Source organism: Nipponia nippon, unplaced genomic scaffold (genome assembly GCF_047370975.1).
Source record: "Nipponia nippon isolate SJK-2023a ecotype South Korea unplaced genomic scaffold, ASM4737097v1 scaffold_1, whole genome shotgun sequence".
In the NCBI taxonomy this organism is placed as follows: domain Eukaryota; kingdom Metazoa; phylum Chordata; class Aves; order Pelecaniformes; family Threskiornithidae; genus Nipponia; species Nipponia nippon.
Window position 1 is genome coordinate 140,110,143 of NW_028262290.1, and position 12,343 is coordinate 140,122,485.

The 12,343-nt window shown below is 45.1% G+C and overlaps 1 protein-coding gene across 1 annotated transcript; it reads right to left on the minus strand.

The window, feature by feature from the left end:
* Window positions 1–703: 703 nt before the first annotated feature.
* On the minus strand, window positions 704–11,787 carry ASB4 (ankyrin repeat and SOCS box containing 4). Its single transcript, XM_009465219.2, has 5 exons — window positions 11,574–11,787; window positions 7,626–7,925; window positions 4,606–5,096; window positions 2,815–2,928; window positions 704–1,041 (listed from the first exon to the last, which is right to left on the minus strand). The coding sequence occupies exons 1-5, from the start codon at window positions 11,785–11,787 to the stop codon at window positions 853–855; spliced, it is 1,308 nt and encodes a 435-aa protein (XP_009463494.1). The 3' UTR covers window positions 704–852.
* Window positions 11,788–12,343: the final 556 nt, after the last annotated feature.

A 12,343-nucleotide genomic window follows, 5' to 3' on the forward strand; every position in this document is an offset into this window, starting at 1 on the left:
TCCTGAGGGATATATGGATGGGTGTAAGCCCAGCTGTGCAGGTTACAGGGGCAAGTTCGTTCTACCTGCGTTTCTCAACACCAGGATGTGAAATTATCATCGGTCACAGTGAGAGCAGAAAAAGAGACAGCAGCTGCTAAAAGCTACCTGGGCATGAATAGCAATGTACAGAAATTTCAGTGCTGCAGATTTCAATATTGTGATTGATAATGGAAAAAAATTCTTGCAATTAAAAAGGATATTATTATGACAAAGCTTTATAAGATACAGACAGGTGTAGTGAACAGTCAACTAGGATTGAATTGAGAGTCAATCCACAGGAAAATATGGAAACTACTGAAATCCTGTCTGTGGTCATGATTCAAAGCAGTTCGCCCATTTCTTTCTCGGAAAGCATTTCTGTGACGCTAATAAATGTCCTATTTTTTGATGGTATTCTTTTGTTTACTCCCAAAATGACAGCTGAAGAAAATTACAGTGAAACAGTATCAAAGGTTGTTCAGATTGAATCTAATGCTATCTAGCAGGCAGTGGAATAAATACTAAAGGCAGCAGAAGCATCATTTAAGCTAGGCTGAACAAAGCACGGAAGTATGCACCCCTGTGTTTGTTTGGAGGGGGGCCTTTCCAGCTCTGCCTCCCCCAGCACGACCCACAGCCTGCAGCTGCACTTCCGCAGTGCAGGGAAAGACAGCGGCTCTGGGGAGGGCCAGTAAATCCCAGCCCAGCATCAGGCGGGCCTGCGACTGTCCAAAAGCGAAGGACTGCGTCAGGGTTGTGCCTGGACCTCCAGCACCCCGCAGAGGCACACGGATCCGGGAAGGGAGACACTGGTGCCCACGCCTCTGTGGGTCAGTAAATGATTCCTTCTGGTTCCAGCAACAAGTACTTCTTCATGGACGGGGGGATGGAGAGCAAGGGGACTCCTCGGTGGCACCTTTCTGACAATATCGCCCGAATAGCACATCTGCACAAATGCATGAGTGACCGTGGTGAGTTGTTGCACACAGTGAACAAAGAGTCATAGAAATCCTGGTGCCGCTGGAAAAAAACACAAGCGTGTTTTAGGGCAATAAGGCTGTTTTCCTTCCCTCCCTTTCCCCTGCCCACGTGCAGCCCTTAGCAGAACAAGGTAAAAAGCACAGCCAGCCATCCTGTCTCTTGGAGGCATATCAAGCACCGGGGATTTGGTTTAGCCAAATGCCTGCACAAAATTCTTATGCTTGCCTCAAACATTTAGTGTTAAGTTAAAGACCATGGTGAAACCTTCAGGCTTGGTATGTCTTATATCCATCAGTTTGAGGTGGGGGTTCTGCTGTGGTGTTAGTCCTGATCTGAACAGACGCTGCAGCCAGCTCAGGGGCGGTGCATGTGGATGAGTTAATCCCCTAAACCTCACCGCGGGGCAGCGAGGCAGCGTAGCGCCAGCGCTACCGATGAGCTCGCTGGGGCTGCGAACGGCAAAGCACCTGTGGTCTTGCTCATCGCCCCAGTGGCCTCTTAGAATAAATAAAATTGCATCCCCACGAAAAGGAAAGTGCAGATGATTACAAATGATGTTGAAATAAAAGAAGCAAACGGTAAATCATGCGACTATGCGTGACTTGACCTTACTTTATGTTCTTGCTACTTCACAAATCCGGTTACCCTTTTTTTCAGATACACTTTATGTATTGAAAAGTACAGATTTGTGTCAACAAAATTTTTTTCTTCAATTTCATGTCAAATTTGGCAGCTTTGACAACAAAAATGACAATCTCAACAAAGAAACAGAGGAACAGAAGACTTTTGCAAATAAGAATGTTTCAATATTTCAGATTAAAGTTTTTGTTTGGAGAAAAAGAATTAGTTATTTCCTTTCTAATCACACTTGTAGCTCAGCAAAGCTTCTATTTATTATTATTATTATTGTTGTTGTTATTACTATTATTATTATTATTATTATTATTATTATTATTATTATTATTATTATTATTATTATTATTATTAAGGTGAAAAAGGACCTTTAACATTTAATTTTGTGTTCACACAAAATGGTTTCTTTTATTTTTTTTCTGAACAAAGCTGACCTGAAAAAACAGTCTCACAGTTCCTCTGGCTATGTAACTCTGCATTACAATACAGATGGGGTTCCCTAAACATCAGTGATAATGCATAGCAGATATTGGTGCACTTAACTTCAGCACTGATTTGAAAATTTTGAAAAAGCCCAGTATTAATTAAAAACTAGTTCGAAACTGGAATATTGGGACTATGCAGATTTCTGAAGTAAAGGGATAATTATGTCAAAGCATGTAGGTTGTCCCACAATTTTGCCTTTTGACACCTTTTACTCTTTGATCTCTTATTTTTCATTTAAATTCTACCTTGTATTTGCAGCTAACCAGTCCGGCTCACAGAAACCCCACCCATGCAACAGAACCTAAAGATATATAGTCATTCACAAGTAACACAGTACTTTTACGACATTTGCTGACTTACGAAAAATACAAATGTATGCATTGACAGATGTGAAGAGACACCAATCACAGCCAGAATCTTTGCACTTGCTGAGTGCGGGGACAGCTGAGCTCCTGCAGCACCCCTGACAGGGGGTGCTCCAAAGGATAACGTTGCAATGAAAATGTCTCAAAAATATGTCTTTTATCAGTGAGTGGCATGCTTTTGTCAAGTGAGTGATATTAAATGGGGAAGTCCCAAATCCTCTGAGGTGTTCTTCTCCTTCAAAAGCATTCTCCCTTTTCTTTGGCCAGATATAGAGAATGCAAATAATGAGCTTGGATTTTACTCAGTTGCAACTCATTAAGAGCTTACCTCAAAGACGTCATCAGGTATGGCTGCTTTCCACTTTGATGTTGATTTGATGTGTTCGTAGGTATTGACGACAATCTCCACAGCTCTGGGGTGGGAATGACAGGCTTGTAGCACCTGCAGGCAGGACGCACAGAGACCATGAGTACCACCAAGAAGCTGGGGCTAGCCTGGATGCTTGGCACTGTGCAATGGGATACTGAAACAGACCCAGCCAAAGAATTACGAGAGGATAAGGTTGAAGACGCGAAAGACAGAAGCCCTGTGTGCACTGCTCCATGCAAATGCAGCAAGAAACCCCAGGCTAGCCCCCAGTGGAGCTGTGCACATCCCAGTTTAACACCATACAGAAATACTGCCCTAAGTCTCCAGAGCAGTGTAGCTTGCTGATGGGGGCAACTTTATCATCTGAATCTGGAAATAACTTGTTCATAGCTAGGTTGAGTGTCTCGATACCAGGGAAAGCCACGCACAAAGTTCTTGCTCCAGATCATGCAGCACAGGAACAGAAAAAATCCCGTCATATTAATTAAAAATGCATTGTCACAGGAAAATTTAAAGAAAGACCGGGAGATAACATAGCTCAGGAGAGAGGCTTCCAAGCCACACAAGGCCCCAGAAACAACTGCTCTGCCCAGTAACTTTAGCTCAGTAGGAAAAAAACAAAGTCTACTGTCACTCACACGCATGGAATAACACTTCACATTCACACTGTATGGTGCCCAATTTTGTCCCACACAGTAGACAGGCTTTCACAAACAAAACTGTGGAACATCCCTCTGGGATAAATATCATCCTACATATCTTACAGATGGCAAATGATGGTGTGGAAGGGAGACCTGCTCCATGCAACAGGAGAAAGGCAGAGGCAGGAAGAGGAGACCCCAGGCCTGGCTCTCAAACACGCTCTAGGAGACTAAGGGTTGTTCTGTTACAGACAGCTCATCCTGGGCTCAAGAGGGCACAACCAAAAGTTTGGTATTTTTTTCAAACGCTTCTGGTTGTTTGGCTTGTTAAAACTTTTTATGTACAGTGGAGGAGCTGCAAAATGTTGCTCAGGGCACTGGATGAGACAGAGTAAGTCCTGACTACAGTAAGCTTACTTAGTTGCCTGGTATAAGAAGTCTGTCAGCTACTTCTGTCAGTGCCTTGGGCTTTGCAGACCTTTAGAAATTCTTTGGGAGGGATCCTGCAATTATTTCAATTATTTTTCCTTTTTTTTTTTTTTTTCCCCCCATCAACTATGAGCCCAGGCACAGCATTTCCCCTTAATTTCTCACATTTCCTGGGAATGAACCAAAGCTTTACTGTGATCCATTTCATTTGGAATGGATTTGAATAGATTTTTAGAGGTCAGAAGTGACAAACTGAATTTACTGGTCTGATCTCCAATCCTTGGTAGAGGCCATGAAATATGCATTTCATATAACCCAGTTAAGCCTGTATGGAGCCAGGTTTGACAAAGGCATGTAGATTTTCTGAAATGGGAAAGCGAATCAGCTCTGAAAAATTAGGCTTGAACCAGCATTTAGAGTTTGGGGTTTCAGGTTGGTTAAGAACAAAAATGGGATCTGGGTCTGGTTTCTGGCATTAGCAACTGTAATTTCACTTCAGTTAAATGATACCACTCTTACACCAGGCCGGCTCACAAGGTTTTGGGCATCCTGGGCCCATAGTTTACAAGACTCCAGCAAATCCAGATACTACCAAACCCTGAAGTTTGGATCTCTCATCCCATTCCTGTTCAAGACATCACCTCTCTCCATATCCCTACTGCACAAAGCCATCCTTAACCTTGTGGAATTGCAGCGGATATATCCTAGCTGCTCCATGATTCAGCAGCAGCTGGTAGCAGATGTCAGGCTGGGCAGCTGGCCGCACAGACGTCACTTTTATGATATACTGTAGTGGTGCACAGCCGTTGACATCCATGATGTTTGCTTCTGCTCCTGCCTCCAGCAGCATATGCAGCAGGACGTGATCACAGTTCCAGGCAGCTTTGTGGAGCGGTGATTTGAAATCCTCATCACGAGTGTTCACTTCAGCTTTATAGTCTAAGAGCATCCGACAGATGAGGTGGTGATCTGGGCTGTATATCTGATCCTTATAGTGCAGGGCCCAGTAGGCTGCACAGGCCAGGGGAGTCTCCATGTAGGCATTGAGAGCATCAACGTCCGCTCCCTGTTCCACGTAAAAGGCCACGAGCTCTGGGACACCCAAACGCGCAACGATGTGCAGAGGAGTCTCCTCATCTTGGTTGTTTGTTTTTATGTTCACATTTGCTCCTGTCAAAAAAAAAGATGATGGGAAAAAAATGAAGGCAACGAAATCCCGGTTTGACCCTCTCTCTGCTTGAGCCCTGCTACCCAAGGAGAAGGTGAGGGTGGGCAACTGGCTTGAAAGACGCACATGGAAATGCAAATAGCTAGGGACACAGACTCCGCATTTCTTAAGCCTCCAGGAAACCCTTAGAAACTTCAGGTTCTTGGATCCAGCTTGGATATGATAACTTGGCCCCGAGCTGACAGAATGCCTTATCTGAACACTGTTTCAGAGCAGCATGCAAGTCCAAATATCTGTGTAAAATGCTTTTTCCTATAAATGAAGAACTGAAGGAGAAAGGAGAGCTTTACTCCTACTCCAGAGAATAGCTCTGCTCAGATCTACACCCTGAGAACCCTTCCTGCAGCACCTCATTAACTGCGAGCCTGGAAGAAAGGACATTTTACGGTAGATCCATAGATGATATAAAAAAGCCAAAGTCCCCAGCCGAGGGTCCGGATCCTGTTTTGAAGCTGGTAAGGGGACCGGTACGGCCGCTCTGTCCGTGCCGAGTGGCTGCCGCAGCTGAGCCAACAGCTCCATCTGCCGAGCAGCGAAGCGGGGCCGCGGCGGGGGCCGAGGGTCCCGGCCCCAACCCCGGCCCCAACCCCGGCCCCGGCCCCGGCCCCGGCCCCAACCCCGGCCCCGGCCCCGGCCCCGGCCCCAACCCCGGCCCCGGCCCCAGCGCCAGCGCCTGCCTGGCCGCTCGCCTCCCCGTTTTCCAGCTACCGGCAATTTGCTCTAAAGTAATGCAAATGACAGTAGGAATACTACTGAACACCGCTTTTTAGAAAAGAGGGAAGGTTGGCAAGACCCCACTCTCCAGAGCCCAGCAGAACGGTAAAACGGCAGCGGAGGCTGGAGGGGCGAAGGGCTCCTTCCAGAGAGGGAGGGTGCTGATGCCGACGACCGCAGCTGGGCAGACAAGGGCCCTTGAACCCAGGGCCCTGGCAAACTGTCAATAGAGTACTTGTGCAAGAGCAAGCTCACGCTGTGTGGCCACCCCTCTTCTCTCCGGGCTCAGGAAAGCCCTTACATGGCCAGACGTACTTACACTAAGACTGAGGTGTAAGGACAGGGAGGGAGGAAGACGAGTCAGAAACTACCTTTGGGCTGGAAAACCTGAGTGCTAATGCCGTTAGGCCGTGTTGAGTGTTAGTCGTGTTAGATGTCCCTGAGAGTGTCAGCAATCTAAGTTTGGAGGTGGTGAAGGAACATGGGATCAGTTTTGCTTGGTTGGCAAGTTGCCCAAACCAGAAGTGGTTAAACTGCGTTTACCTGAATTGACCCAGTGTGACACCACTGAGTGGAGATGGCGGGGCGGGAGGTGATGCATCTTGGAAACCTTGGTGCAGGGACATTAACCGAAACCCTGGCTTCGGCTGTTGGGTGGTGCTGTGGTGTGTATGTGCACACCTGCCACGTTTTGCTCCAGACCTTTCCCATTTTGTTGGAAGTCTCGGCATTTAGCTCATGCGGAGATGTGAGTTTACCGAGTGTGTTGGGATGAAGGGTGGCTTGTAAAGTATTATTATTCTGTTGCTGATGGGTGGGTGGAGAAAGCCTACAGAATACATCCTTTCATTTGCATTCATCCTGTGCTACATTTCATAAGACTACATTTGACTTCTAAGCTTTTCCGTGGTAGCAAATTCAACTCCTGCTGTCAGGACTGTTTGCTTTGGGCAGGATAAAACTGGCAGCATTTATTTTCCTTTCTACCAAACAAAATAATATGTATCTTTCCAGCAGAAGAAAAGTGATGCGGTTATTCATTTGGGATTGCAGCTTGCCTTGCCCACAAAGCATGCTTGGGCTCTGCGTCTCAGGAAAAGCCTTCAATAACGACACATGTAGCAAAAAAAAACCCAAAAGCATTTGTATTTGCCATGGCCCAGTGTGATAAATAGGGGAATCTGTCTGTAACTTTAGACTTCAACTGCCTGACTTTGCTGTACCTTTTATGTCTGTCTTTTACTGTGTCCTGAGTCAGCATCCTTGTGTTAAGGAAACTGTGTGACACCAATACATTTATCCAGCAGTTACATCTATTCATAGCTTCATTTGTTACAGATGACCAGCAGCACAGTGTATCTGACTTCGGGAAAACAAAAATCTTATATCAGTAGCCTTTTTTCCCCAAACCCTGCATAGATGCAGGTGTTTGGCTGCTGACAAATGAAGAGATGGTATGAAAAACTGCATCATTTTTCAAGGCCAGGTCTCAAAAAACAAGAGTTTGGAAGAAGTTTACTGAGGTCAAGGAAATTTGAACAAGAAAGAAGAGGAAAGGGGTGCACTTTTATGGAATGGAGAAACTTCCTCTGATCAAAGAGATAGGGAAAAGGAGTCTGAGATGAAGACATGAGTCAGCTGTGGATGGAAGGGATAAATACACATGTATTTTAAGAAATTACCTCCGAAGACAAACTACAGACCATGCCCACCATCTCTGGGCATGCCACAAGAGACCTTCCAGAGCTTTATCTTACCTCTCGAAACCAGCTGCTGGGCACAAGGCATGGAGGTTCGTGTCGTACAGAAGTGCAAGGGCGCCTGCCCGCTCATTGAAAAGCAGTTCAGCTTAGCTCCGTGGTTGCAAAGGATCTTGAGACACTCAACATTTGCCATTTCACACGCTACGTGGATTGCAGCTTTTCCATTGGGCCGGCAGTTGATTGTAGCTTTGTGATTGAGCAGGACTGAAAGACTCTCCAGATGTCCATACATGACAGCTAGATGAAGTCCAGTTGCCCAGGATATTTTTAATTTGTAGCTAGGAAGCCAGTATCCTGTACAAAGTGAAAATGTATTACCATCCTTGGCAAAGGCTTTTCTTTGGACTATCAACCTACTGAGAATAATTGAGGGGGAAGGAAGGGTTGTAGTTTTGCTTTAATTTACTGTAATTTCACCAGATACAGTTTAGTGCACACGAAGTTCTCTCAAGCATAACTTCATTTTCATTAAGTACTTTTACTACACGTGCTGAATAGCCTGCCTTTTGGAGAGATAATTCCCATGTAGAAGTACTCTGAAGGCAGCTTTTGTTTTTCTTGTCACCTGTGTAGACTCAATCAAAAAAATACGCTTAGAGCATTTGAAATACCACCAGCTAAAACATATGGGGGAAATGGCATCTTCAGCCCGCCAATAGCTGAAGAGAGGTGGTGTTGGAATAAGAAGGCACCATTTACTTAGGCCGGTGACTCAACAGGTAGCTCATCCTGCTGGTTCTGCGTGGGAGACAGATTGCAGGATCTTGCATGTCAGGAGCTGGATGCAGACCTCCAGTGATGCGTTGCACATAGATGACCCCTGGCAATGTGGCTGCAGCTGTATCACAGACCTCCTGCCAACTACTGCCCCTGAGGAGCATGGAGTGAGGAGTTTGGAAGCTGACGTAAATTAGGTTGAAGAGCCAAATAGAAGCAGTGACACTTCAGCCTGAAAGCTGGCTCCGAAATGTTTGGATTTTTCTCTGAAATTTTCACAGTGACTTTTTTTTTTACTTACAAACAGGTGTCAGACCAAATAACACTTAAATATTTGTTCCCAAAATAGGACTACATGCTTAATGACTGCACAGAGACAGTCTCAGAAGTGATTACTATAATTATTTGTTTAAAAAAAGTGAAACACAATAATAATGTGCAGAAGGGCAGGAGAATTCTAAAACGCCTTTTCTCTTTTTTTTTTTTTTTTTTTTTTTAGATACAGCAGCTGCATCATAGCTAGAATGTGCCTGTAAAAATTTCTGGGTTTGATTTATCTGTTTCTCCTTGAACAAATGCCTGGCTGAATACTGTTATCATGTGAAACACACAGCAAAAAATACTAAAGATGTATAATGAGGTCAAATTAATTTGGATGTTAATTTTTGAATCTCTAGTTGTATATAGTTTTTCAACCTACATGTCATATAGATACAGTTTTTACAGTATTTGTGTGTGTTGTATTAGACAGAAAGAAGACAGAGAGGAAGGAAAGAGGTAGATAGAAACAAAGTGCTGGTGGCAGGGAGAAACTTGGATTAAAGTTCTTCTTCCCTCCTACTTAAATTGCAAGTATATTCTGAGGTAGATGCCAGTAATGCAGTTCTTTTACACCTCTGGAAAATGCTAGATTTCCACCAAAAGGTTATATTTATAAAATGGACAGTCATGACAGCAGCTGCACCTCCTGCTCTGGCATGGCTGCACTGACTTGTTCCTGACCAATATAAGCATTTATTAGTGCCAGCGTGTGAGATGTCAGGGGTAAGAAACTGTCTACAGAACGTGGCACCCACTGTAGGATTAAATTTTGGGGACTACCAAACCCAGTCCCCAAGGAACCCAAGCTGCGAATGGCAACAGCAGGCAGCCCTGAGGCACCTGAGTGCCCAAGCGGGGCAACAGGCTCCTCTGCAGCTGCTCAACCCTCTCTCAACCTGCTGACTATCCAGGTTACGTTGGCAGCTTTGGTAAGACAACTTTTTCATCATATGCCCCCGAACTGGGCACAAAGTAGGTGGGCTATATCCCAGAATGTATGCATATAGCAGAGCAAATTTCTTAAATCAGCTCCCCATCTGAATACACATGCGGCATTCCCCCTTGTTACCAGTGAGCTGTGGAGCACTGCTGGCTTATCCCACACAGAGCTGGGCCTCACATTTATGGCCAGATGTGAGCCATAAATGATATGTAACAGCAGGAAAGCGATCCTTAAAAGCCAAGTTATCACTTTATATAGCCACAATTTCCCTGCCTGAGACCACTGTTTATTTCCTTTGCCTGTGCTGCTGCAGGTGAGCTGCGCTCAGACGTCCCGAGGGAGCATCTCCCATGTCCTCTGCCCAGACCCGCAGACATCTCTGAGCCCAGAGGGATGGGGACCAGGCACTGAGCAGAAAGCAGACATGGGCTCCATGGGAGGCCTCGTTCAGCTTGCCTGTTTCTTTGGTTAGAAACATGAAAAAGCCATGGCACACATAAGGTCAGTGTCCCTGGGAGCTCTCAGCTTCTTTGGAAGAGAGGAAGAAAAGCCACTCTGTCACCTGTGGCATTTCCTTTCCACTTCATCACTTAGGGCTGTGGCAAAGCTCAGGCTGTCTGAATGGTGGGATGGTGGGGCTTAAATTTTCTCCCCTCTCCCTCTTCAAGGAAACCCCCCTCTCAAATCATGGTTACCTGGGATTCAGAATAAAAGTAGAATTTTCACGAGAGTTGATAGAGTGCTTTCTGCCTTTCAGACAAAAAAAGTGAATACGCTGCTGTGATTTAGGCCATCGGCTGCATTTACCTCTCCACCTTTTGGAGAAAGGAGAAACTTCTCCAAAAGAGACAGGTTAATGCTTGCAGTCAAATGATCTGCGATTAAAAATCTATGCATTAGTCCTGTAGTCTCAAACCACAACCAGAATGCATCTCAGCTTGCTGAGGACAGAAGAAAAGGTATTTTAAGAGACATTCATCACTGTGTTGATTAGTTCAGACACTGTCCCCAGGGGACGTACAGCATGACTGCATTATCCTCACCCTAATGAAATCAAAAGAACAGGACCCAATCATTAAATAAGAGGTAAACACAGAAAATGAGAAGAGGTGGGATATTGCCCCTTCTTTATGCTAGAGGAAAGAAAGTGCATTGGCTGCGCTGCTGAGGCTGGAGGTGTTTATCTCCACATATGATTAACTTCTGGCAAAGGCTGATGATTACTGTTTTCTAGAGACACATGAAGAGTCTGTTAGCAAGTAGGTCATGAAGCATGCTGATTTTAGCAGAGAGCAAATTTGTTTTATTGCTTTAAGTTTTTGGAAATGAAACCAGTGTCTGGCTGAGAACTGGTTTGGGTTTTCCATGCTCCAGAGTAGATGTCTTCTCTGGTGTGTTTTTCCAGATGATTTTTCTGTTTTGATAAACTAGCACACCATTGCTTTCTGTCAGTTTGAAAAATAAATCTCCTCCCATCCAGCAACATCCAAGGATTTCCTTAGCTCTCCTGAACTAGGGAGAATTCACTCTACTATTACTGTAAACTGAAAAATGGAAGAGATTTAATATTTCATGTTTCTAAATGGTCTGTATATGTGACTGGGTACATGCAAGAAATGTATATACCACACATAGCCCACACGTGTCTATTCTGGGCTTTGCACCCAAGTTCTCTGCAAGGAAACAGCAAAGGACTCCTCTTTCTGGACTCCCCTGAAGCTGCAGCAGCTGCCTCGGCGGCACAGAGGCTCAGGCTGGTCTCTGGCCTGCCCTCCACCAAGCCTGGTGGGTACAGCTGATAAGCTCCCCTGCTGCGGTGACCATGGCCCTATGAATCTACTGAGACGTTACTGCCTATGAATCAGCTTACGCTGCAGCTTCAGAAGAGACAAAAGGCCACAGTTTCTTGAAAATCACTCAAACCCATCTACTTTGTGGCTGGTGAATGCTGCCACATTTACCTTGTTTGTAGGATGCCAGAATCAGGTTTTCATCTTCCACTTCAAACACCGTGTCCACGTCTATTTTCTTTTGGCTCAAGAGCTCTTCCAGTGTTTCAAAGTCATTGGACTTCAGGGCTTCGAGAAAAGCCTTTTTCACCAACTTTGCAGCTGCAGCTCGAGTCATTTTCTCCTCCGTATTCTCTCCTTCTTTGTATGTCTCCTCCAGATCCATTTCCAAACGTATTTGTTTGTGCTGTGAAGAGGGGTACACTGAGATCACAGTTGCATGCTGAAGTTCCTGAAGACCAGAAGGTAATTTTATCACTCAGTCATGCTGATCTGCTTGTTCTATTTATATGAGGAGCATTTCAGGCATCGAAATGCCACTCTTAGATATCACCACACTCTTTTTATGAAAGCGAGGACACACACACTAGCAATAACACCAAAATAAGAGCTATCTCCATGGGCTTTATACACATTAAGCTTCATTAACCACATGGTTACCCTCTGCTCCTACCATACACTTACATTAAAAGACACTAGCCCCAGGTGTTGTTTCTCAGCTAGAGAAGCACTCACATTTCCTTTCATCGTTACCATTGCTGATTTATCGACTGCAATGGGATGTGATGCTCTGTCTGCAGATGCCTTGTAATTAGTGCATTTCAGAAAAAAAAAAATAATCCCCAAGGCAGTCTTTCTGTGGGAGGTAGCTCACTCTTCCCCAGGACAGCATTCAGCATGTTGGTCCTGCTTTCATTCCTCCAGCCATCAGGCAGGCCTCC

Bases quoted from the DNA above. Each gene is read 5' to 3' on its own strand.
- ASB4 (XM_009465219.2), bottom strand. From the start codon at position 11,787: ATGGATCTGGAGGAGACATACAAAGAAGGAGAGAATACGGAGGAGAAA. The intron at 7,926-11,573 runs GTAAATGTGGCA...CACTTTGTACAG, and splicing joins TCTGGCATCCTACAAACAAG to GATACTGGCTTCCTAGCTAC. The intron at 2,929-4,605 runs GTTAAGGATGGC...TCCTGCCTGCAG, and splicing joins ATCCGCTGCAATTCCACAAG to GTGCTACAAGCCTGTCATTC.